The sequence below is a fragment of the Crotalus tigris genome, unplaced genomic scaffold, assembly GCF_016545835.1.
Source record: "Crotalus tigris isolate CLP2741 ecotype Arizona unplaced genomic scaffold, ASM1654583v1 scf7180000018306.2785112, whole genome shotgun sequence".
Classification (NCBI taxonomy): Eukaryota; Metazoa; Chordata; class Lepidosauria; order Squamata; family Viperidae; genus Crotalus; species Crotalus tigris.
The window spans coordinates 1,975,531-2,003,274 of record NW_024096934.1 but is presented as its reverse complement, the minus strand read 5'-3'; the positions used below and the strand labels follow the sequence as shown (position 1 = coordinate 2,003,274).

General features: G+C 38.6%; 1 protein-coding gene across 3 annotated transcripts in view; it reads left to right on the top strand.

Annotated features, from left to right (window-relative positions):
• The window catches only part of LOC120311009, a 50,765-nt gene that overhangs the window by 7,758 nt on the left and 15,263 nt on the right, over window positions 1-27,744 (top strand). The window contains exons 3-8 of one of the 3 annotated variants that reach the window (XM_039350092.1): window positions 295-522; window positions 2,501-2,725; window positions 3,639-3,666; window positions 9,891-11,248; window positions 13,547-14,815; window positions 16,579-17,137. In XM_039350092.1, the coding sequence (XP_039206026.1) occupies window positions 295-522; window positions 2,501-2,725; window positions 3,639-3,666; window positions 9,891-11,248; window positions 13,547-14,815; window positions 16,579-17,137 (3,667 nt within the window). Of the gene's footprint in view, window positions 1-294; window positions 523-2,463; window positions 2,767-3,638; window positions 3,667-9,890; window positions 11,249-13,546; window positions 14,816-16,578; window positions 17,138-27,744 lie in introns of those variants that run through there. The other 2 variants (XM_039350091.1, XM_039350093.1) reach the window with 2 other exon arrangements.

Sequence of the window (27,744 nt, the reverse complement as noted above, 5' to 3'; positions counted from 1 at the left end):
GCTTCCATTTTCATAATTTTGTACACCCTCTTATATTAACACGATGGAGGAGGACATACTTTGGAGGAATTGCAACTGGCAAGAGAAGACCCCAACCTTCCTTTGTGTTGGAGCCCTGAACTGAGGAGCAGATGTTTTTTTTATTAAATTTATATGTCACCTCACGATTCTGGGGACTTACCACAAGCGAAAAGCGTAAAACATCCATGATAAGTCAGAAATTGGGCTCCCGAGCACCTGCATCTTTTACTATGAATATCTAATTGAGTTAAAGCATTTTTTCTTTGTGGACAGGCAGACGTGGTGGTTCTGCCCCTGGTTCTGGATCCTGATGGGCTGGACTGGGGATCAGGAGTCCATGCCATCACCCAGAAGGCTCTGGAGATTGTCCCCCAATGCAGTGACCTGTGTCCAGGAGATATTCTTTCGGTGGCAGGTTCAGCCTTTCCAGAGCTTGGCTGCAGAATGATATACCTAGTAAGGTTTGATGACTTGCAGCGGACATCTAAAGAAGCTCATAAGGTAAACAGGACAGAAGCTATCATGTTGACGCCCAATATCTGTCTTCTCTCTGTGTTTTCCTTCCTTCCTTCCTTCCTTCCTTCCTTCCTTAGATATTTTTTTACCGATCTTTGATAGTGAGCTTTCTACTTTTCATTTTTCTTCTGATGTTCTATTCAAGCTTTCCAGATCTGGGGAGGTTTTATATACTTGTCCTCTACTTTTCATTCTACTGATAGAATATTTATAACTCAGGGGTTGAACTATAGGGTCTTGGTGCTCTCTGAGCTTGGTGGTTTTCTTGCAGACGTTTCATTACCCAGCTAGGTCTGATGATGTTCGGTGCTAGTACTGATGATGTTACCTAGTTGGGTAAAGAAATGTCTGCAAGAAAACCACCAAGCTCAGAGAGCACCAAGGACCTCATTTTTCATCCTTTATTAAATCTTTCAAGAGATTTTCCTCCTATGTTGTCATGTGTAGCCATTTTCCTATACTGTCCTCATAATAACACTACTAGTTAGATTGAAAGGAGGGAACTAATTCAGTCAAAACCATTTTTTGAGCATCCTAATTTTTGGCTGGGCCTAACCATACGCAGATGCATGCATTGTGTACTGTACTGTGTGCACTGTGTACAGTCCATTGTGTACTGGAAGTAATCCAGTCAAAACCATACTTTGAGCATTCTAATTTCTGTCTGGGATTAACTGCAGATGCGGGCACTGTGTATTTGTACCGTGTGTGTTGTGTACAAACCAGTGTACTGTACTGGATGTAATCTAGTCAAAACCATCCTTTGAGCATTCTAATTTCTGTCTGGGACTACCTGTATGCAAATTGTGCATTGTGTACTGTGCTGTGTGCATTGTGTACAGTCCCAGTATACTGTACTGAAATTAATCCAGTCAAAACCACCCTTTATGCATTCTAATTTCTGTCTGGGACTAACTATATGCAGATGTTTATTTATTTATTTATGAGAATTATATACCCTTTAAGTGCAAGCACTCTCTAAGCGGTGTACACCAGTAAGCAATGTATATCTATATTTACATTGCCCCCAACAATCTGGGTCCTCATTTTACCTACCCCGAAAGGATGGAAGGCTGAGTCAACCTTGAGCTGGTGAGATTTGAACCGCTGACCTGCTGAACACAGTCAGCTAAAGTGGCCTGCAGTACTGCACTCTAACTGCTACGCCACCTCGGCTCTTGACACTGTGTACTGTACCGTGTGTGTTATGTACAGTCCAGTGTACTGTACTGGAATTAATCCAGTCAAAATCATTCTTTGAACATCATAATTTCTGTCTGGGACTAACCATATGCAGATGTGTGCATTGTGTACTGTTCTATGTGCATTGTGTACAGTCCAGTGTACTGGACTTACAGTAATCCAGTTGAAACCATCCTTTGATCATCCTAATTTCTGTCTGGGACACTAACTGTATGCAGATGTGTGCATTTTGTACTTGGATGAGTCAGACTTTGATGTTCGTGTTTTGCTAGATTAAACTAACACTTTTTTGACTCATTAAGCCATGTGGATGCCATTAACTATCTACAGATGAATCAACAAAATTTCTGGGTGTTGTTCTTTGCCATGGGTTAGAAAAACACAAGCTCTTTTTTTTTTTTGCATGGTTAATATCATTTCAAACCAATACAAATACAGAGAGTCCTTGACTTACAGACATTTGTTTAGTGACCAAAGTTATAACAGTATTGAAAAAAGTGATTTACAACTGGTCCTCAAAGCATCCCCACGACCATTTGATCAAAATTTAGGCGCTTGCCAACCGGCATGTATTTACAATGGTTGCAGCATCCTGGGGTCATGTGATTGTCATTTGTGGCCTTCCGAGTTGGCTTCTAATAAGCAAAGTCGAGGAGTGATGCTGGATTTGCTTAATGACTGCATTGATTCACTTAGCAACTGTGGCAGAATCCTTGGCCTAATTTTTCCAATCGTCCTATGTATGTTGCTTTCCCAGCAGGCTATTCGAAACATGGTTTGGAGCTGTCTCAGAACCTTCTATGGGTCCTTCCTGGAATCCATTGTGTTTCCCATCCTCCAGCCAGTAGATGCAGGTCCAGTTGTGATGTGGGAATGGCTCCTTATCTTGCTGGAGGAAGTTAATCGGTTCTTGAAAAACTTTCCCAATACTTGGATGAAGCTGGTGCAAATCAGGCCCCTTCCAGGATGGATTCTGCCATGTCCGGTAACCATCATGGGCATCAAATGGTTCTGGAATATGTGTGTGTATGTATATATATATATACAGGTAGTCCTCGACTTACAACAGTTCATTTAGTGACCATTCAAAGTTATAATGGCACTGAAAAAAAGGGAGTTATGACCGTTTTTCTCACTTGCTACCATTGTAGCATCACATGATCGAAATTCAGATGCTTGGAAACTGACTCATATTTATGACGGCTGCAGTGTCCCGGGGTCATGTGATCACCTTTTGTAAACTTCTGACAAGCAAAGTCAGTGGGGAAGCCAGATTCACTTAACAACTGTGTTACTAACTTAATAACTGCAGCGATTCACTTAAGAACTGTGGTGAGGAAGGACGTAAAATAGGGCACAAACTCACTTAACAAGAGTCCTGCTTAGCAAAAGAAATTTTGGGCTCAGTTGTAAGCTGAGGACTACATTTATATCCATGTGGATTTTCAGATGAAGAAGGAAATGCAACCCAGATTGGATTTTTCAAACCTTTGCACACTTTAGATACCTCGATTTCAAAACTCAGAATTCTCCACAAGCTCATAAATCTGGGATTGCAAAGGATTAGGTCTGCGTAAGAATACAATATTGATTCCCTGCATATTTAATGCTCAGGTTACAATGTTTTTCTGGGTGTACCATCGTAAGCTAATTCTGTAATAGATGCGTTTCTTTTGAGCTTTGTGACCGAACACTACAACCTGAACAACACAAAGTCATATAGAAATTAAAATAAGCAATAGGATGCTTAATTTCTGGATATCAGTCACTCTATATTGTGAGAAGAGTGGCATATAAGTTTAATAAATAAATGATTCCATTTTTAAATAGACAAGAATGTAAATGTGCCAGTACTCGGATATCTTTATTTTTCATTTAATGTCTTTTTGTCTTAACAGATAGAAGATTCTGTCTGTTTTGCTGCAGGTAAGACCCTGCAATTCTCACTGCTGTATCAGTGAAACACAGCACAGATGTCTGGAAATGTGGTTGTTATTACTCCATACACACAGTGCATTAGTTTGACTTATGTGGCTTGCAGATGTCCTGTACAAGCCCAGTTTCAACTGTGCTACATTATGATTATCGTTATATGCTAAGGAAATGTCATGCAATGGACAAAGATATTCTTTACTTCTCCAACTATCAAAAAATATGGGAATGATTTAAATAATATATACAACATGCTTAACCTGATTATCTCAACTAATTTTCTGGGTTTATAATATATATATACTGAATTATGAACAAACTGAACAGGGTAGATTGCAAAACATGCTAATCACTAAAAATAACCAAGATTAAAATTAATCAAATAGTATATGGTGTGAATACAGCCAGTATATTTAAACCAATTAAGTGTATGTGGATCCAGCTAAAGAGTTAAAGACAGTTTAAATTCCATCTATATATTAATTCCAGTTTGATTTCTAATGTCACTTGAAAAATCTTCAAAATTTATTTGGAGATAAATCTCTATTAAAATATTTTCCTCTGTATTTTGACATAGAGAGATGCCAACGCCGGTTTGCAAATACATATATATTGTAGATTAAACATGTGTTTCAACAGAATACAAGAGAATAATAAAAACAGAATACTAAATCAGAGCTAGATAAAAGATTCCAATCAAGATAAAAATTTCAAGCAGGAAATAAACCAACCAGGGAGGTTTTTGAGATGTGTCTGAATATTAGTAGTTTGGGTGGTAGCTGGGCTGTTAGTTTGATCTCCGAGCTTGGCGATTTGGCTGCAAACATTTTGTCTCCATTTGGGGGGGGGACACCTTCAATAAGTAATGAGCAAGTTTTCTTTTTAATCAGAAATTATGAATATGACTTTTTAATCAGAAATTATGGATATGACTTTTGAAAGATAGAAAGGAGAGAGAGAGAAAGATGCAAATGTGAAGGGGGAAGTATTAGTCAATGCTATCCACAGGCTTTTTCCCCCAGATGTAAGGTCTTTAGTGAAAAAGAAGTCAGCCAGAGGTGCCACCACTGAGAAGACTCTATCCTTGTAAACTTTCAAAGCAGGATGTGCTAGTTCTTTTGTCTCATCCAAAATTACAGTTTTTTTGGGGGGGAAATAATGATAAGTAAGCATGTTGCCCATCTCGATATTACTTAGCTTTAGGTGCTTGTCTTTTCTTTATTTTGGAAATGCCATATCCACACTTAGTTAGTGTACATTTCATCTTCTTAAGTAACAAGAATCTGAAACAGAAACAGATTTTAAAACTTTGCAGCCTTTGGGGATGAGCAGGAAAGTAGTTGGATGCTGCCCAAAGTACACAGAATTGTTTCCTTCTAGGTATAATGTAGGAGAAGAAAAGGCACAGCAGGATGTAAGCTGATGGATTGATTTTATTAATTATTTACTGCGTCGTGGTCAGTGATGGGATTCAGCCAGTTCACACCACTTCGGCAGAACCGATAGCTAATTTTTTTGTTGCCCAGGCCCAGCATGGACTTCCGGAAGCAGCATCCACACAGAGAAGCAGTTGTTCCATATTTGAATCCCACCACTGGTTGTGATGGCACAGTAGTTGGAATGCAGCATTGCAGGCTGACTCTGCTCACAGCCAGGAGTTTGAGTCTCACCAGCTCAAGGTTGACTCAGCCTTCCATCCTTCTGAGGTCGGTAAAATGAGGACCTGGATTGTTGGAGGCAACAGGCTGACTCTGTAAACTGCTTAGAGAAGGCTGTAAAAGCACTGTGAAGCGGTATATAACTCTAAGTCAGTGGTTCTCAACCTGTGGGTCCGGACCCCATTTGGGGTCGAACGACTATTTCACGGGGGTCACCAAACAAGGCTGTCAGCCATTTTTTTCCCCCTTTTCTTTGGCCACGCCCCTGGCACCCAGTGATGTATAAGTGGTTGGGGGTCACCACAACATGGGGAACTAAATTATGGGGTTGCAGCATTAGAAAGGTTGAAAACCACTGCTCTAAGTGCTATTGCTATTCTGCAAATAGGACAGAAGTACAGCAGGCATGAGGAACACCTGGCCCATGAGACTAGCCCAACTGAACTTCAAGTATGGTTTTCTTCTCTGAGTCTAAACTTGCAGGAGTTTCATCAGAATTAAATTATGTGCTGAGGTCACATAACTACCGTTTGTAACCTTCCCAGTTGGTTTTCAACAAACAAAGTCAATGGGACAAGCCAGATTCGTTTGACAGCTGGGTGATTCACTTAACAACCACACTGATTTGCTTAACAACCCTGGCCGAAAGGTCATAAAATTTGTCATGACTAACTTAACCGCCACCTTGTTTAGCAAAATAAATTCTGGTGCCAGTTGTGGTTGTCATTGTTTATTTTATTGTTCTATTATGTTACTTCTGTTCTGTTCACACTCCTTTCATTTTTATTCTTTTTTTGTTATTGCAAGCTGCCTGGAGAGACAGAGGCAAATAAATATGACAAATAAATAAAATAAGCTACCCATACAGCAAATTATAAATTATTAGCAAAGTTATCCACTAGAGGGCAGCATAGGCACACTAGTTTTTAGCTCTGTCGCCGGGATAGGAAAAAAAAAAAAGCTATTTTGTAAATTTATTTTTTTCCTTGTTTTTGAAGGTTTCACAATAACAGAGTTGGAAGGGACCTTTCCTTATTTCTAATAAGATACGGTGTAAAACTCTCTTGCAAGTCTATTACTGTAATAAATTCCTGTCCTCAGTTCTTGTTTTCTCTCAAGTTTATGCATTTTTCTATTATTTTTCTGCCCCCCCAAGCTTTTTTTGGGGGGGTGGGGAGCTTTAAATCACTCACACACGCACTCACTTCAATTACCTGAACTGTGAAATATATAATTCATTTATAACAGATACATTAAATGTGAAATATGTTGTTTGGTATATCAAAGAAGCAAAAATAATTGATTTAAATAATAATGTAGTTTGGATAATGAAATATCTGCAAGAAAACAACCAAGCTCAGAGAGTATCCAGGACACCTCATAATTTATTTCCCCTAGGATGAGGTTAAACGCCCATTGAGACAAATGTTGGCTTATCAGTGACTTGCTCTTACTTATGCTGACTTCTCCCCAAGTAAAATGGCTAAGAAAGAAAAATGCGGTTGTAAGGTTTTCCACTTAGCCTCACAATTGCCCCAGCCTTACTCAGGAATTTAAAAGAGCCAAAGAAACTCCTGCATCGAGGTTTCAGCAAGCAAACAACTTTTATTTTGATCAAAATAGAGTTGGGTGACCCCATCTCTCTTCGTGGCTGGTAGAGAGATGAAGGCAACAACCAGAAAAGATGTCTTCCACCTTTTATACCTTTCCAGAACAAAAAGATCAGGTCTTGGTACTAGGCATAAGATGGCACAAAAAAATAATTCCTAGATGATGATCCGTAACTCCTTTTCCCCCCTCCCCTTACCTTGCTCTTTTCATATAAGCAATCACCTATACCTAAAGCATAAAACATTTGCTTCTATATAACTAATTTCCCAATCTAAAGCATCTACAAAGCTGCTTGCACATAAACAAATATCTATATCTATACATCTATATATCTATATCTATATATATCTATATATATATATCTATCTCCAAATTTCATTTTCTGACAAAGAATTAAAGAATTAAATTGGGAGACTAAGATGGCCATTTAGAGCTCATTCTGCTCTCTTCAGTTAGCCACACCCTTTATGGGATTCGAACCTGGGCAGTTTACATACAAGGCAGTGATTTAACCACCAAGCCACAGGCTCTCCTCCCTGTTTGCCAGCTGAGTCAAGGGAATATATGCAGGAAGTTTTTCAGACAGATTTACAATCTAAGAGATTGTAAAAAGTAAAACTGCAGTATAGCAGTTAAAAAATGTCAAGGTGTAATCAATTAGACATCTGTCTGAAAAACTTCCTATATATATATATATGTGTGTGTGTGTTTTCTGAGGTTTTCGCGGGTGTTTGTCTGTAGGTCTTTGGTTATTTGGGTTTTCTCCCACGTAAAATTGGAAGTGTCTTGGCGATGTTTCGACGAAGTCCCATTCGTCATCTTCAGGCTGGTGTTTTCAGCTTCGTGCTTCGAGGAGCAATGTGTGGTCTTAGCTGTTTCTTCCTTTTAACTGCCAGTGGGGGTATGAACTGATTGGGTGGGAGCTTGGCTGTGTTCTGATTGAGTGGAGGTGTGTTCTGATTGGTTAGGGGCTTGGCTGTGCTCTGATTGGCTGGGGGCTTGGCTGTGCTCTGATTGGCTGGGGGGTTGGCTGTGCTCTGATTGGCTGGGGGAGTGTTCTGTTTGGTTGTGCTCAGGTTAGTCTGAGTTGCAGGGGGTTATTATATATATATATATATTATATAATATATTATATATATATATATATATATATATATATATATATATATATATATAGACATATATATATGTCTTTGGTTGTTCGGGTTTTCTCCCACATGAAATTGGAAGTGTCTTGGCGACGTTTCGACGAAGTCCCATTCGTCATCTTCAGGCTGGTGTTTTCAGCTTCGTGCTTCGAGGAGCATTGCTAAAGGCTAAAGACCTATATATATATAATTACAAAATAACACTACTAATATCAATATTACTAATATCAACCTTAAGCATAATAAAATCCCTTCACACTGTTTATTTTTAAGTTTGTCCACATCATCTGTAGAGTATTTTCTGATCCCCTTAACTCAGGGGTGTCAACCTGCCGGCCCACGGGCCAGACGTGTCATCCAGAAGCCATGCCCACCCCATTGCCGGCAATGGCAAAACTGGCCCGGTAGATTGTGCAACGTCACGAGTTTGACATGTCTGCCCTAACTAGTGCCATAATAAACAAATCTGAAACCAATCTTAAGAATGCTGCCTGGTTAGCAGCACCCTAAAGAATTCTGCAAATGACACAATAGAGTTCCAACAAAATATGGTCCCTGGTGCCCGGTTTTGAAATGAATATGATTTGCTTAACAAGTTGAATGTACAGATCGCCCCTTCCAACGCTGTTATTCTGAAACCTCCAAAAACCAGGCAAAAAAATGAATTTGCAAAAGAGCTTTCACCCCTCCCTATCACAGCAACTGAGCTGTGATAGGAAAACTTACAACCATTCATTTAGTGATTATTTGAAGTGACAGTGGCACTGAAAAAAGTGACTTACAACTGGTGGTCACATTTATGACCATCATCCCTACAACCACTGATAAAAAATTCACATGTATTTCCAATGGTTGCAATATCTTGGACTCACCTCATTGTTATTTGTGATCTTCCCAGCTGGTTTCGGACAAAATCAACGGGGAAAGCCAGAAAATAGAATAGAATAGAATAGAAGAGAATAGAATAGAATAGAATAGGAACACGAACAAGAACAAGAACAGAATAGAATAGTAATTTTATTATCACTTTAAATGTACATTAATCAGCATACATTAAAATGATATTTCTTTGCATGCAGCTCTCAAAGGGTAACCACCTCCAATATACACTGCATAAACATGACCAAAAAAATAAAAAAATATGCATATGCTCACATACACACATATATATGACCCAGATAAATAACACAATCTAGTTTGGATGTACATGGCGAGAAAAAAGAATCCTGCAAATTTACAAGACAAATGACATAGGGAACAAAAGCTGTTACAGAATCTGGTAGTCCTGCTGTAAATACTTTGAAACCTCCTCCCAGAGGGGAGCAACAGAAACAGACCGTGAACTGGATATGTGGGATCAGATTTGCTTAATGACTGTGTGATCCACTTAACTTCAGTGATACACTTAACCAGGGGAAAAAATAAAAATAAAAAATTGTGCAAGACAAACTTAACTGCTTTGCTTAACAAAAGAAATTCTGGTCACAGTTGTACTTAGCCAACTGAATTGATAGCATGATTAAACAGCCACAACGTAGCTTTAGATTTGAAGATGGGATTGAGAAGACATACTTTTAGCTTATAGTTGGATAACAAAACTTTGATCTTGGCCACAGATAGTGGAATTACAGTAATCCAGACTGAGTTTATTCTCTACAACTAATTTTCAGTTTTTCCTCCCTTCCCATTTCCTGTAAAGGCATTTTTCCTTTTAAGTATTTCACGAGGGAGTAGGGAAACTAAGATCTCAGACCATGGTAGCAACCTGGCCTAATGTTCATGACATCCATCTTTCTTTCAGAGCCGGTGGGATTATGTCACATGGAAGAACCACTTTTTCTCCAGTACCTTGAGGAGAACTCAAGCGCCTTCAATGAATTTCAAGTGCAATTGAAGAAGGCTGGTTATGACATCCAGATCGACTTTGATTGGAGACTATTGATATTCCAGGCCATCAACCAGTCTATGCAGCTGCTTGACTTAGAAAAAGCCTTTGAGTTTGTGCGGAAGAAGTATGTGCTGCATTGTGAGACACGGGGAGAGATTCTAAAAGTCCTGATTGACCACCAAAGACTTATGAAGAGATACAAATCCCTCAGGATCTACATCCTTGACCGAATGTGGCTTGTAGGCCTGTTGGATGAGGTCTGTTGCTTCTTACAATGCCTTGCCCAGGAGGCATCTCAGAGGCAATTGGTGAGCTGGGAGTGCACAGCTGAACCATTGCCCTGGTATACTATTGCCAAAGATGTTGTCCTTCAGGAGATACTCCCATCCAATCCTATGATAAAGCTTGAAATTATTGCTAAGACTCCAGCAACTATCAGATTCTGGGGACCCCATCGGAGAGTCAAGGAAGCAGAGAGGCGTCTCAAGGAGCTCTTGAACACCTTCCAGATTCTACCAATACCTTTGTCTAATTTCCAGTTGCAATTTGTCAAGGCACATTGGGGCAAAGTGTTCTACAACCATTTCTTCCTAGAAAGGAGCATCCCTGTTGTTTTGGAGCTCTCTCAGGTTGTCCAAATTGCTGGCCTAGACTTGGGCAAAATGAAGGAAGCCAAAGAGATCCTCATGAAGCTAGTGTGTGAAAGGACTGTGGACATTGCAGAAGACTTGAAATGGGCTACTGAGTGTTCAGAATGGAAGGAGCTGCTGCAAAGACTGGGAACCCATAAGGAAGTAGCCATTCATCATGTGGCACCTGGTTGGGTGATCTTGGTGGGTTTCTATCCTCTGGTCTTTCAAGCAGAAGACTCTATTAAGGAATACTTGAGAGAGAATTCTCCTATGGAAGAAAAAGTGAGACTCACTGGACCAGAATTAGCTTTAGCTGGGAAGGATCTGCTTCATATAATGGGCTGGGAACGTCTCGGCATGAATGTCGCATTCCAGGTGAACAGTCAGCCGTTAGTGCTGCTGGTGAGCGGTCTTCAAAAATACGTGAAAAAAGCCCTGCCAGCCATCAAGAAGGACTTGGATTCTTTGGCGTTTGATATAGTACCTCTAAGGAAGAGAATTCTTAGTGAATACTTCTCTGGAGTTGGAGCCAGTCTGCTCAAGAACATGGCTTGGCCGTTGGGCTGCATTGCCGGGATGAAGACTGAAAATCCCGATGCTTGGAACAGCTTCATAAATAATGAGGACCTCATAAAAGAGGTAAGTATAATCCATTTTTTAATAGTTTCTATTTGGTTTTTGAAAAAGCTTGCAATGTAGTAAGGAAGATGGTTCAATTCATCCTAAACAAGGTTAAGTTAAGAATATGGGTCATTATGTGTAAAATAGTCAAAACACTGATGCTCTGCTTCTTAAGGGCAGAATCTAAACAGGTTATTTTCTCAAAATTCAGTGCTATGTTGTCTGCCCATGAGCTTGCAAAAAATTATACTAGCTTAAATTATGATGGCTTTCATTGCGCATTCAGGTGAGCATGATTAGTGCTGTCCTTACTGATCTAATGAAGGACAGCTTAAGAAAAGTGATGAGTGGCTTAGCTTTTATCCCAGATGCAGTGTCAATCTTGCGTCCATTCTAGTTAGCTGTATGAGAGTTCATTAGATTCCCTTTGACTTTACTGTCCACTTCTGGTTTTTCATTGAAAGCTGAATGGAAGCTGTCCTAGTCTTATTGGATCCTACCATTGATGGGTATTCAGGTTGTCCTCGTGACTCTATCTGGCTGGAAACAGTCCTGGAAATACTGATTTTGACAGGTTATTAAAATTGTGAATTATTAACACAATTAACAGTCAATGAACACCATGATTGGTGTTCATTGACTGTTAAGTATGTAACCAAGTTTTATTGTTTATAATGTAGCTGTTACGTTTCTGATGTCCCCTGTTAGGTGGGAGGAGGTCTTCATGTTTTCATCTCTAAAATAAATGTATTTATTTATGAGAACATGATAGAAGAGAAGTAAACATGCACGCCATCCACATAATTATATACATAACTTCTAAGGTGTTACAGCTGTGGTTCATAACTTGATATTCAGTTCAGCTATTCAGGTGATCGTCTCTGGAGTTGCTTCATGCAGATAATAATAATAATAATAATAATAATAATAATAATAATAATAATAATAATAATAGACTGACTACAAGCAGTGGCATGACAAAGTAGCAACAATGATGCATTGGAAGATCTGCAAAAAATATCATTTGCCTGTAAGCAAAAACTGGTGGGATCATAAAATAGAAAGTCATAGAAAATGATAAAATTAAACTGCTCTGGGACTTCAGAATTCAAACAGACAAGCACCTGCAACATAACACCCCAGACTTAACAACTGTCGATAAGAAAGACAAAAAAGTCTGGATAGTGGACATGGCAGTGCCTGGAGACAGCAGAATAGACGAGAAAGAACTGGAGAAGATAACAAAATACAAAGACCTACATTCGCTATTAGTCAATTGCAAAAGGCGGCCTTACTAGGAACTGCTTCCATCCTGCGACGATATCTGTAATAGTATCAAACATCCATATCTGCCTATCCCAGGTCCTGGGTAAGGACTCGATAGGTAGATAAAATGCCAAAACCAGTCTGAACATCTGGCTGACTGCGATGATCCATATAATAATAATAATAATAATAATAATAATAATAATAATAATAATAATGATGATGATGATGATGATATCTGTAATACCATCAAACATCCACATCTGCCTATCCCAGGTCCTTAGTAAGGACTTGATAGGTAGACAAAATGCCAAATCCATTCTGAACATCTGGCTGACTGTGCAATAATCAATAATAATAATAATAAAGTGGGACGGGACCTTGGAAGTCATCTAGCCAACCCCCTGCTCAGGCAGGAAACCCTATACCATTTCAAACAAATGGCTGTCCAGTTTCTTCTTAAAAACCTCCAGTGTTGGCGCATTCACCACTTCTGGAGGCAGGTTGTTCCACTGGTTAATTGTTCTAACTGTCAGGAAGTTTCTCCTTAGTTCTAGGTTGCTTCTCTCTTTGGTTAGTTTCCACCCGTTGCTTCTTGTCCTGCCCTCAGGCGCTTTGGAGAATAGCTTGATTCCCTCTTCTTTGTGGCAGCCCCTGAGATATTGGAACACTGTTATCATGTCCCCCCTCGTCCTTCTCTTCGTTAAACTAGACATACCCAATTCCAGCAACCGTTCCTTATATGTTTTAGCCTCCAGTCCTCTAATCATCTCTGTTGCTCTTCTCTGTAGAACACACATTATAGTCAGTCTGGCACAATATATTTAATAACCAGATAAATGTGAAAGTAAGATAAAAATCCATATGGCTGACTCACGCTCCTGCATCAGAAAGTAATAGGCCAAGATGGAAAATTATCAAAGATACTGATGGGAAGAATTAGTTTCTCAGCTATAAATTTAGAATGCTTCACACTGATTTTATGACTTAACATTGTAGATCATATCAAGAACTATTGTGTCCTTAACATCCAATTTTCTTTATTTTTAGAGATTCGCTACGGGTTTCTCAGAGGCAATATATGTAATGGGCAAAAGGGACCCCGTGATCTTATTGAAGCAAAATGTGGCTGGCTTCATCACAAAGTTTTCTACAAAATCCATCCGTCATGAAGCAATTGCCACTTCTAAAAATATGAACATTGATGAGTTCCTTAGAAGCATATTCCACAATTTTCCTGTAGATATCCGTTGGTCGCAGGATGATGAACTCCAGATTTGTGGTTTCCAAGAAGATGTGGAGAATGTTCTGGAAGCTGTTCATAGAAAAATTGAGAAATACCTATCTGAAATAATTGAAGTCAAAGCTCAATATGAGTCAGTCCCTTATATTGTTATTAAAAAAAGCTTGTTCCAGAAGAGATTTCCAACAAGCCCTTTTGTAAGCACAGAAATGTTGGCCAAAGATCCAGCAACTATCATATTTAGAGGTCCCCGTCAGAAGTTGGTAGAACTGAGAAGGCACTTTGAAGAACTCTTTAGTGGTTTCCAATTTTTACCGGTCTCTCTCTCCGAACTCCAGTTTCAGTTTGTCAAGGCACAATGGGGCAAGCTCTTTCACGATGGTTTTTTTTCAGAAAGGAACATCCTGGCCATTTTGGAGATCTCTGAAGTTGTCCAGATTGGTGGTTTAAGCTTGGGTGAACTCCAAGAAGCTAAAAAGCTCCTGATGGAACAAGTGTGTGAGAAGACCGTGGAGATTGCAGATCAGTTGCAATGGGTCACTGAGGAGACAGAGTGGGAAGAGTTGTTAAACAGATTAAAGTCTCATAAGGACGTTGCTGTTCATTACACTGCACCCAACCAAGTCACTGTGGTTGGTCCTTCTCCTCGGGCTGCTGAGGTAGAAGAATATATTAAGGAGCACTTAAGAGATAATTCCCCTTTGAAAGAAAGTATGATGCTTACTAGATCAGAATTAGTATTAGCTGGTGGGGAAAGTCTCCTTCATATTATGGATTGGGAACACCTCAAGGTAAACATCAAATTCAAGCCGAGCAATTGTAGGTTGTCATTGCAAGTGAAAGGACTCCGGAAATTTGTGAAGGAAGCCATTCCTGTGATCAAGAAAGATTTGGATTCTCTGATGTTTGGTCTGATACCTCTGAAGAAGAAAACATTATGCATCTACTTCTCTGAGGATGGGGCAGATCTGCTGAAGAACATGGCAGAAACCCAGAATTGTATTGTAAAGATGCAAACTCAGGGGAGCCATAATTCTAGCAATGGAACTACCCGTAGTAATGGGGAAGTATTGCAAGTAAGTGATGGTGTTTTTAAAGGCAACAGTTAATTGTTCTTCTCTGTCCTTCTGTCAAATGTATATAGGTAGTCCTTGCAACTGAGCCCAAAATTTGTTTAACAAGACAGTTGTTAAGTGAGTTGTGCCCCATTTTTACAGAGTTTCTTCCCACTGTTGTTAAGGAAATCCCTGCAGTTTATTCAGTTAGTAACATGGTTGTTAAGTGAATCTGGCGTCTCCATTGACTTTGTTTGTCAGAAGGTCATAGAAGGGGATCACATGACCCCAGGACACTGACAACCATTACAGCCAGTTGCTGAGCATTGAATTTTGATCAAATGACCATGGGAATGTTACAGCGGTTGTAAGCGTGGGCAAAAAAAGGTCCTAAGTAACATTTTTTTTAGTGCCATTGTAACTTTGAATGGTCACTAAAAAAAATGGTTGCAAGTCAAGGACTGTCTGCATTCCCCTCTTTTGTATATATGTCTTCAGGTCAGTGCTGGCACCTGTACTGGCTCCTGCAGTTTTCTTGGCAGCTAGAACTCACAGTCTCCCAGTTCTACAAAATGGAATGGAATGGAATGGAATAGAATAGAATAGAATAGAATAGAATAGAATAGAATAGAATAGAATAGGAATAGGAATAGGAATAGGAATAGGAATAGGAATAGGAATAGGAATAGGAATAGAATAGAACATTTTTCAATCTTGGCAACTTTAAGATGGGTGGACTTCAACTCCCGGAATTCTGCTGTTTTCTTGGCAACATATCAGAAGAGATTTGACTGCTTCCTAAGGCAGTGACTGGCTTAAAGTCACCAAGCAGGTTTTGTACCTAAGACAGGACTAAAACTCACCGTCTTCTAGTTCCTAAGCTACTGCCTTAACCACTATGCCAAAACTGGACCTAGCTTGTGTCAAATCCAAGCCCCAATTGAGGCATGTATTCACTATGTAAGTTTCCTGATTAATGATTGATTGGATATTTCCTCAGTACTAGAAGTACTTTTTTCTTTAAATTAGTTTTGTAGTAATTGTCTAAATGGAACTGGGAATAATTCTGGTACGTTGAGTTCTAGAAACATAAATTAAAACTTGAGGAGCACTGCGGTTCATGTGTTTAGGACACTGGGTTGGAGGTTAGCAAACTTGAGTTCAAGGCCTGAGTGCTGCTATGGGGTGGAGTGAGCTCCCATCCTTTGCTCCAGCTCCTACAGCAGTAGTTCTCAACCTTTTTAATGCCGCGACCCCCAACCGGTCATAAGTCGAGGACTACTCAACCGGTCGTAAGTCGAGGACTGCTCAACTGCTGCAGCACCGTTTGCAGACTGGGACTTTTGGCAGGCTCATCAGGGCAGAGACAGCCTGGGCAATTCCTATTGGCTTTTGAAAGCCAATAGAATTAGACTCTATTCAAGAGAGTCTATTCTATTGGCTTTCAAAAGCCAACAGAATAAAAGGGTGTAGCACAGCTAAGGAAAAGGGGGGGAAAAATGGCGGACTGCGTTGTTTGGCGACCCCCGTGAAATGGTCGTTCGACCCCAAATGGGGTCCCGACCCACAGGTTGAGAACCACTGTCCTACAGGGACATGAAAGGAGCCCTCTTACTAGGTATTCCCCAGGCAATAGTGATGTCACTGGTTAATCCTGAAAACCTGGAAGTGCCTTGGTGCTTCTGACACAAATGCAATGCATATTAAAACTGACATCCACATTTCTAACCCATTTGATGTTGATTTTCTTCCAAAAAAGTGTTCTTTTTTCCCCTCCCTTCCAGGACTTAGCTGAGGACCACAGGGCTGTGATCCATGTAGTGGGCATCAGAAGCGAAGTGACTTCACTCAAGCAGCATTTGTCAGATTTCATTGCTAAATTCCACAAAAAAACCATCTGTAGTGCCGAGCTATCAACCTTCAGTAATGACAGCCTTAAAGCCCTTTGCGAAGCTGTCTCACCTCAGTATCCAGTTGTCTTCCATCGCCTAACAGAAAAGGTGGTTTGGCTTTGTGGTTCTCAAGAAGATGTTGAAAATGTTTCTGGGAAGATTTACACCAAGTTAGAGGAAGTTCTTGTGGCAAAGATCGAAAAAGCTCAAGCTGAACACACAGATTCCAAGCTTCTGTATGAGACTATCCGTTGGCATCATAGGTCTGATGCCGGATGGTCTACTTTTGACATGCTAACCAATCGCTATCTGGAGCAGGCATATAGTGAGAAGAAAACAGAGGCACTAGTGCCATGGGATGGACAAAAACTGGCAATCAACTTTCTGACAGGTGAAGCTTTCATGCCAAGCAAGAAAAAAATCAGGATAAGGAGAGAGATCTGCTTATGGGGTAGGAAGAATGTGCCTTACTTTATTAAAAACTCTCTTTTTAGACTAGACTAGACTAGACTAGACTAGACTAGACTAGACTAGACTAGACTAGATTAGATTAGATTAGATTAGACTAGACTAGACTAGACTAGATTACTAGAATAGGATAGGGTAGGGTAGGATAGGACAGGACAGAATAGAATAGAATATAGTAAAATAATAGACTAGACTAGACTAGACTAGATTAGATTAGAAGAACAGAATAGAATATTCTTTATCGGCCAAGTATGATTGGACACACAAGGAATTTCTCTCCAGTGCATAAACTTTCAGTGTAAATACAATCAACAAAGTGATAAGTCATAGATCATACATCACAAAATACAATCATAAATCATAAGACACAAACAACAAAATGATAAATCATAAGATACCAATGATATGCCTAATGATATTTACCCATGTAATAGGAAAGATGAGAATACAGTCCTATTACATGGGTAAATATCATTAGGCATAAGACAGTGATGTGGGAATTAGGTGTTTAGCAGAATGATGACACAGGGGAAAAAACTGTTTTTATGTCTAGTTATTTTGGCATGCAATGCCCTATAATGGCATCCTGAGGGAAGGAGTTAAAACAGTTTGTTTCTAGAATGTGAGGGTTCTGTAGATATTTTCTATTCACCCTTTCTGTATCACCCTTTTTATTAGATTTTCTATGGAAGCGGTATCTACATTTCTTATATCATCCCCATTTTCACTTCTTTTTCTTACTCCATTCTTTAGTGCAGACATGTCAAACACAAGGCCCAGGGGCCGGATGCGGCCCGCGAAGTGGTTTCATGTGGCCCGCGAAGCCATCCTGGAAACAGTGAGGGAACGGCCCCCGCTGCCTTGGCCCTGGCCTGGGAGGGAGCCAATGTACAATTTTGTGGTGGCCATCTAGGCTGAAACGCATTCAGTCTTAGCTCCACAAGGCCTTCTGGAAACAGCGAGGAACCAGCTCCTGCTGCGTCGGTCCCGCCCCCTGGGTGCATGCTGGGGAGGCGTCACCCTTTGTGAGGAATGAAGAAATGGACTGTGCCTTGGCGCTTGCCCCGGTCCCACTCCCTTTTGCCAGAGACCCTCAGATCTGTCCCACTCCTGCCCAGGCCCCAACAGGCACCCTTGACACGAATGATGTAGAGGTGGCCATGCCCACTCAGTAAGCCACACCCACTCCATCCATGCCCACCCAGTAGGCCGCCCCCCCGCCCCCCAAAGGGCAACCGCAATGCTGATGCGGTTTGACACCCCTGCTTTAGTGGGTTGCTTTCTTTGACAGAGAATCTATTTTACTTGTATTTTAGCCTAGAGAAATCAACAGATATTTTTTTTACCATAACATTGCTAATAAATAAACAGCATTGTCAGGTAATTCTGACTCACCATATTCCACCCACTTGTTTATCCGATCTAAGTTTTTTTCTGCTAGGGAAAACATGTGTAAGATTTCAGCAGTATTCAGTGAAAGGTTTGACATCCCTTTTAAAAGTGTGGTCTGCATTAATAACTTTGCTTAGCAAAATAAAAATTATGGATATTTTCAAAAGGGTTATACAGTTGCTTTGAGGATATGGCCAAGCGGATCTGAGGGCAAAGGCCTCAGTCAGCAAATATTCATAACCAGCTTTATTTTTTAATATTGTATATATGTGGAAACCAGTTTGATTTTAGAGTAAAGCTTAAAAAGTGGGTTTACAAAGGAAGTGAGTGTACTTTTAAATCCTCCCAGGGATAGCTATATGGTATTCAAAATGTTTCTCTGAAAAAGAAATAATACAATATGAGAATAGACTAGACTAGACTAGACTAGACTAGAACAGAACAGAACAGAACAGAAATACAATATAGTACAATACATACAATATTTTTCAACCTTGGCAACTTTAAGATGGGTGGATTTCAACTCCCAGAATTCCTCAGCAAAAATGGCTGGCTGGGGAATTCTGGGAGTTGATGTTCTCCCATCCCCATGTTAAAGTTGCCAAGGTTGTGAAACACTTATCCATATTATAATCTATATATAATATGACATATGACACACAGATATATATATATATATATATATATATATATATATATATATATATGTATAATATAATACAAGGCTGGATAATAGAATTTGTAGCCGAGGAGCTCTCCTATTAAAGACACTTTGCACTTGTTCAGTTTGAAAGACTAATTACTGTATATTGTTGAGTTCAGCCTTGATTCTGAGCAAGCAACAGGCTTAGAAGTCAAGGTGACTTTCTTCATGCTATTGTTCTGATGTTGCAACTGAATGCTGGGCAGAGGTTCAGAGTAAAGTCAGCACTGTCACATAATTGATATATGTTGGTATTTAACCTTTTTATCATGGGAAATTCGCAAACAAACTATCCCAAGCTATGAAAAAGATAAAAAAAGTGAACAGTTTCTTTCCATTAATCTTTTATGGCCGATCCCAATGACATAAGTATAATAGATTTTGGATCTAAAACAAGGTTTCCTTTCATAATCCTATCCCAACATAAGCTATATCAAGCTGCATTGCTTAGCCAAGTTCAGAGTCATGATTATATATTAAGAGTTTCAATTGTAGTCTTTAAAAACTGCCCAGACAGCTCTGCTTTTGGTATCCTGAAGAGCAATGTTCATGTCTACATAATAATAATAATAATAATAATAATAATAAATATTATTTATTATAATTATAATAATATAATTATAATAATATAATAATAATAATAAAATAAATAGTGCCAGTGAGGCACTACCTTGACGTGGTTGTGGGGCTTGTGTACTCTGAGGAAGATGAGAGCTATACCAGAGGTTCAACCATACTGGACAGGTCTCATCAGAGGAGTCAGACAAAGAGTGTCTCTCCCATAAAAAATATGGTGAGACGTAAATTGCAGAATGCCATACCGGCTCGGACGTCGCCCGGGTTAACAAGGTCCGCACTAGATATTGGAGTTCCTGGATATCGGGTGAAAAATGGGTTACAGGACTCAGGACTGTTGGCTGAGCAACCAGGGCCAGCAGCTGCAGAACTACTGTAAGAAAAGGTGTTTACCCGTCGCAGATACACAGTGATGGAAAACAAAGAAATAATGATCTGTTACTACAGATCAAGTCCAACAAGAAGAGGATATCTAAAACGAATGCACCAGTTCTGGAAAGAACAACATCCATAATCAGAAATAACAAAACAGAGACTAGCAGATCAACGCCGATTTATAATACGAAATAAAGTATTCACAGAAACAGAATTGGACGAACTGCAAAGGTTTACCCAGGGCAAAGAAATCAAAGCCTTACAAGAAGTAATTCAGAATGTAGAGGCAAACCAGGAGGAGTTGGCAGTGAAAGAATCCAGTAGAGATATACAACTGCTCTCATTTGGAAACCAGGCACCTCTTCCTCAGGAAGAACAAAACCCTCTAACTAAAGAAATAAAAGAATTGAAACAAAGAATAATTGAGCATCTAGAACAGCACAAAAACACCAGAATAAGGCTGCCTGCATTGAAGCTTGTTCCAAAGAAACAGCTAGCACAAGCATTAAAAGATGCAAATACTGCAATAGCAAGTATAAGCACCAATTCACTGCAAGAAACAAACCAACTAATGTACAGCACAGCTGCAGTTATAACTGAATACCTGGGATGCAAAATCAACAAAGAAGAAAAACAAACAAACAGTGCACCAGAAAAATGGAAGGTTAGACTAGAAAATAAGATCAGCAAGTTAAGATCACATGCAAGCAAGCTAGAACAGATGAAAGAAAAGAAGCTGAAGAACAAGAAGACCAAAGAATACCTAATCAAGAAATACCACTTAGAAACAAGGAAGATCAAGGAAGCACTGGAAATAATAAAGCAACAAATAACAGCTATAGCCAGGAAAATCAGTAGATATGAAGCTCGAATTGCAAACTATAGGGAGAACCTCCAATTTCAATCCAATCAGAAACGTTTCTACCAATCCATCAATGGAGAAACTGCAAGGAATCAGTCAGTACCTGACAAGGAAGAAACAGTGCAGTTCTGGAAGCAGATATGGGATAACCCAAAGAAATACAACAAGGATGCGGCTTGGTTAAAAGAGGTGGATGCAAATAAAACAGAAGTTGAAATGAAAGAACTAGTAATAACAACAAAAATGGTAGAAAAAAGAGCAAAGAAAATCAAAAATTGGTCAGCACCAGGTGAAGATGAACTGCATGGGTTTTGGTTGAAACATCTAACTGTTATACACCCACTCATTGCCAAGCAGTTCAACAATATACTACAAGGAGGAGAAATTGAAAAGTGGCTAACAACTGGGAAAACCTACCTAATAATGAAAAATCCAGCAAAAGGGGCAACACCAGGTAACTACAGGCCAATTACCTGCTTACCAACAACTTTCAAATTACTAACTGGTGTGGTAGCTGATGCAGTACAACAGCATCTAGTTGAAAACAATCTCTTTCCACCTGAGCAGAAAGGAAACCGCCCCAATAGCAGAGGAACAAAAGATCAACTCCTAATAGACAAAATGATCTTGGAAAACTGCAAGAGAAGGAAGACCAACCTGAATATGGCATGGATTGACTACAAAAAGGCATTTGACTCTCTACCACATGATTGGATAATAAAGTGCCTAGAAATAACAGGAGTCAGTAGAAACATCAGAAAATTTGTGCAAAGATCGATGGCACAATGGAAGACACAGTTGCAGATCAATGGTGAGAGGCTGGGAGAGGTTAATATCAAGAGAGGAATATTTCAAGGAGATTCATTATCACCATTACTATTTGTTATTGCACTGTTTCCTCTGTCAACAATACTGAATAACTCAGGACATGGCTATCAAACATCAAAAACATCTGCCAGACTATCCCACCTCCTTTACATGGATGATCTGAAGCTGTATGGAAAAACATCATCTGAAATAGAATCGCTGCTCAACACTGTCCGTATATATAGCCAAGATATTGTAATGGAGTTTGGCTTGGACAAATGTGCCACACTTACTATCAAACAAGGAAAAATATGAAAACTGAAGGAATCAAGATGCCCCACGAAAATAACATTAAGAGTCTGGATGAGGAAGAGTACTACAAATACTTGGGTATCCTTCAAGCTCACAACATCAAGCACACTGAAGTCAAGAAAAAGATTAGAAGTGAATACATCAAGAGAGTGAAGAAGATCTTAAAGTCCAAACTCAATGGAGGAAATACCATAAAGGCAATCAACACCTGGGCAATCCCAGTCATTAGGTACACAGCTGGAATAGTGGACTGGACTCAAGCAGAACTAAAAGCAATGGATAGGCAGACCAGAAAAATAATGACAATGAATCATGCCCTTCATCCACGCAGTGACATTGATAGACTTTATCTACCAAGGCAAATAGGTGGGCGTGGAATGCTACAAGTACATCAGATGGTTGAAGAAGAAAAAATGGCTTTGGAAGAATATCTGAAGAACAATGATGAAGATGCACTGAAATTAGTATATCAGGAAGGTTTACTAAATCAACAGATATTTTTTTTACCATAACATTGCTAATAAATAAACAGCATTGTCAGGTAATTCTGACTCACCATATTCCACCCACTTGTTTATCCGATCTAAGTTTTTTTCTGCTAGGGAAAACATGTGTAAGATTTCAGCAGTATTCAGTGAAAGGTTTGACATCCCTTTTAAAAGTGTGGTCTGCGGACTTCCGGTGGTTAAAGCGGTGGAGATGGCGGCTACTTTGTAGCCGTCCTCCTGAGAAGGTGTCAGATCCGCGGAGCACAGCGTTTACCAGCTGGCCCGCGGCTCGCAATCCCCTTCCCGGGCGAAGGGAAGGGGTAGAGATCGCATGAATAGAGGTAGAACCTCTTAACTCTCCCTGGATTTTTATTTTTAGGGGGGTAGAAAGAGGGTTCCCTCGGAGTTCATTGCCTTCTCCGCCTCTCAGCTGTCTTTGTTTCTTCGGAAACAAAGCGAGACGCCGCTACCATCTCCGTACTTAAAGAAACCGTGAGTAATCTTAAACCGGACAGAACTGTTTAAAGGATTTTATCTATAGTTTAGCTTTATTTTATTTTTTTTTAGTTTATTTAGTTTATTTAGTATGTGCTGATTTTTTTTTATTTTTTTGAGCTTTCTCTTTTTTTTTTGGGCGGAAAAGTGAGAGTGAAAGTAAAATGGCGTTTTGAAAGTTTTTTCCTTTAAAAGACGGATCGGCTGAATTGTTGTTTAATACTGCTTTTTTTTTACTTTTCTATTTTTTTATTCTTGGTGACTTTTAGATTGATCTTATTTTATTCTATTTTATCTTATTTTTAATTTTTTTTTTGGATTACTTATTTTTATCGGTATTTTTAAGAAGAAAGGAAGATAAATTAAAATGGCTTCAAAACGACAACCAGCTACTGCAGCTTCTAAAGTAACTTCTTCTCCTGCTACTTCTACTGTGCAACAACAACTTAAAATAATACCCTCAGTGCAGCAACCTAAATCCACTCCACCTTCACCTCCCCCATCTGGCACATCAGCACAAGACATTAAAGAAATAATGGTAAGTGCTGTTTCACAGTTTAGGGAGGAAATGAAACAACTTTTGGACCAGAATAAATCTGAAACTAAGGAGGAAATGAAGAAAGAGATGAAGGAGCTTTTAGAACAGAATAATGCTATTTTGAGGGATGATATACTTCTAGCTCTATCTGGAATGGCCTCAGTGGTTGTGAAGCTGGACTCCAGAGTAGAGGAAATTGAAGAAACAGTTGAACTTTTGGATTATAAATTTCAAGATATGGAGAAAAAAGTGGAGACTTCACAAGATGATATTCTTATGTTCCAGTATAGACAGATGGAATATGCTTTGAGAATAAGGGGTCTGAAAGAAGATAAAACTCAAGATTTGATGGAAATGGTGATTAATGACTTGGCTGTTATTTTGAATATTGATAAAGAAGAGTTACGTGGGGATGTGGAAAGAATTTATAGAGTTAATTCTTGGATTGCAAAACAGAGGAATTTGCCTAGAGATGTGGTGATATATTTTGCTAAGAAGTCTTTGCGAAATCAGATTCTACAAACTTTTTATAATAAAAGATTTCAGATTGCTGCCCAAGATATTATTATTTTAAAGGAAATTCCACCTAAAATTTTAAGAAGCAGAAAAGATTTTGCTTTTTTGGTAAATGAACTTAAAGCAAGACAAATGCCATTTAGATGGGAGATTCCGATGGGCATTGTTTTGAGCCATGCGGGGACACGTTATAGACTTAATACAGTTGCTAAAGCTAAGGAATTTTATAAAACGGTCCTGGGAGCAGGCTCTCCTTTGCCCATGATGCATAAAGTCTTGAGTGACAAAGAGATGGAACAGAAATCTGAAGGTACAGGGATGATGACTGCTGGACAGGTGGTATGGATGTCTCAACCAGAGGTTAAAGAACAGAGAATGACCCGTGCAGCACATAAACGTAAAGAAAAAGAACAACAGAAAAAAGAAAAAGAAAAAGAAATTGAAGAATCTACTCAGCAAATTGCTTCAGTGCCGGTGGGAGGAGCAAGACCCAAAAGCTCTGCTACATATTCATCAGCAGCAGAATTTGAGCGGATCTTCTCCAGGCTGAAGGCCAAGGGAGATGGCAAAGCTCCTGTCCTGGAATGTTAATGGATTAAACATTCCTCAAAAGAGAAAAAAAATTTACCACTATTTGAAACAACATAACAATGATATTATTTGCTTGCAAGAAACTCATATTACAGCTAAAGATCAAAAATATTTAAATAATCCTCGCTTGGGATCTCATTTTGTATCTCCCGCCCCTGGGAAGAAAGGGGGTGTGGTAATCTATGTTAAACAGAATTTATCTGCTACCTTGTTAGAATCAGATCCTTACGGAAGATATGTTATGCTTGAACTTGGTTTATATGGCAAGAAAATTCTTATTGTGGGGTTGTATGCACCAAACCAGCAACAGGAGCAATTTTATAGGTTACTACATCAGAAAATAACTTTGTTGGACTATAGATCTGTGATTTTAATGGGAGACTGGAATGGTGTCTTAGATATACAAATGGACAAAAAAGGCTCTTCTACCTTTTTTAAACAGGCTAAATTACCTAAAGCCTTTTTTGATATGAAAGAAGATTGGGAATTGAGAGACTATTGGCGTGAACGTAATCAAGAAGAAAAGGATTTTACGTTTTTCTCAGATAGACACCAATCTTTCTCAAGAATTGATTTCTTTTTGATCACAACAGATTTATACAACAGGGTGAAGAATGTAAAAATTTTTCCTAGGACATTGTCCGATCATAGTCCAGTTTGGATGGAACTGTTTGTAGAGAAAGAAGATAGGAGATCCTGGAGGGTGAATGAGAATTTATTTAAACAAGAAAAAAATGTTCATAAATTAAAGGAATGTTTAAAGGAATATTTTACTTTAAATATGAACAAGGGAACATCAATGTCAATGGTCTGGGATGCAAGTAAAGCTTTCATGCGTGGTATTTTGATAAAAATGAATAATTTGCATAGACAGAAACAGACTCAGAAACGGAAAGACTTGGAAGAGGAGATTAAATTAAAAGAGAAACTTTTAATTTTAAATCCCTTAGATGAAAAGGTTAAAGGAGCTTTAAAATTGTTAAAAACACAATTTAACATGCTGATGGCTGATCAAGCTGCAACTAATTTGCTATTTATGAAACAAAATACATTTTGTAATGCTAATAAACCAGGGAGATGGTTGGCTTATCAGTTAAGAAAAAAACAGAAACAGAGGAATATAGATAAAATAAATTATAATGGTAAATTGGTTTATCAGAAAGAATTGATTAAGAAATCTTTTTTAGAATACTATCAAAAATTATATAAGGGTACTAATATTCAAATTACAGATATAAATAATTATTTAGGCAAAGTTAACTTTCCTAAATTAACAGAAGATCAGGAAAAAAAGATTAACGGTTTAATTACTAAGGAAGAAATTGTTACAGCTATTAAACAATTGAAATTGGGCAAAGCGCCGGGTACGGATGGGTTGACATCTATTTATTATAAAGCTTTAGTAGAAGAGATGATTCAACCGTTGTGTGAACTGTTTAATAATTTATTACAGGGGTTAGAGATCCCTCCATCCTGGCGTAATGCATTTATATCATTGATTCCAAAAGATAGTCAAGATCTTACTTTGCCTAAAAATTATAGGCCTATATCTCTTTTAAATGTGGATTATAAAATTTTTGCAAAAATTTTAGCTAACAGGCTTATGGGGATCTTGCAGCAGTTTATACATAGGGATCAATCGGGTTTTATAACTGGAAGGTATATGAAGAATAACGTTAGACAAATTATTAATTTATTAGAGTATTTAGAAAAGAATAACCAAGTCTCTGCAGGCCTGATATTTTTGGATGCTGAAAAAGCCTTTGACCAAGTGAATTGGCAGTTTATGCTGTGTTTAATCAAGGAGATGAATTTTGGACAAAATATATTACAAGTATTATCCAATATATATCAAAAACAGACTGCTCAAATTATTGTAAATGGGGGTTTGTCAGAGGCTTTTGTAATAGAAAAAGGAACAAGACAGGGATGCCCGTTGTCTCCGTTATTGTTTGTTTTAACACTGGAAATTTTGTTGATTAAAATTCGGGAGTCTCAAGAAATAAAAGGAATAGAAATTAATAAAAAAGAATATAAATTAAGAGCCTTTGCAGATGACTTGGTTGTTACTTTGTCTCAACCTGTTTCTTCGGTGGTGAAATTATTACAATTGATTCAACAATATGGACGTGTTTCTGGCTTTAAAATTAATAATAATAAGACCAAAATATTAGCTAAAAACATGACTAATGGTGATAAACAGGCTCTAGTTAACTTAACAGACTTTGAAATTGTTGATAAGGTAAAATATTTGGGGGTTACATTATCTGCTTCTAATGTAAAATTGTATAAAAATAATTATGAAAAGCTGTGGATGGAGGTACAGAAGGATTTAAAAAACTGGAATAATTTACAGTTATCCCTTATGGGCAGAATTGCAGTTATTAAAATGAATGTCCTGCCAAAGTTTATTTTTTTGTTTCAAATGTTACCTATCTTAAAGAACGAACGTAATTTAGATGAATGGCAAAAAGGTATTAATAAATTTGTTTGGGCAGGGAAAAAACCAAGGGTGAAACTTAAAATAATGCAAGATTTTCGTGAGAGAGGTGGACTCAAGGTACCAAATATGAAATTGTATTATGATGCTGTAGTATTGACATTGATTAGCGACTGGGTGAATTTAACAAATACAGAAATACTTCATTTGGAAGGCTGGGACCTACTTTTTGGATGGCATGCCTATTTAATATTTAATAAAAAAGTGGATTGGGTTTTTAAGTCTCATATTATAAGAAACTCTTTGCTAAGAGTGTGGAGAAAGTATTATAAAAGTGACTTTAAAATACCATTATGGGCTATACCTCGGCATGCCATAGAAGGTATAAGGAAAGGGGTAAATATGGACAAGGTCTCTTACGTACAGTTATTAAGATGGGATGGCCAAGACTGGCAGTTAAAATCTTTGGAAGAATTAACACATGAAAACTTAACT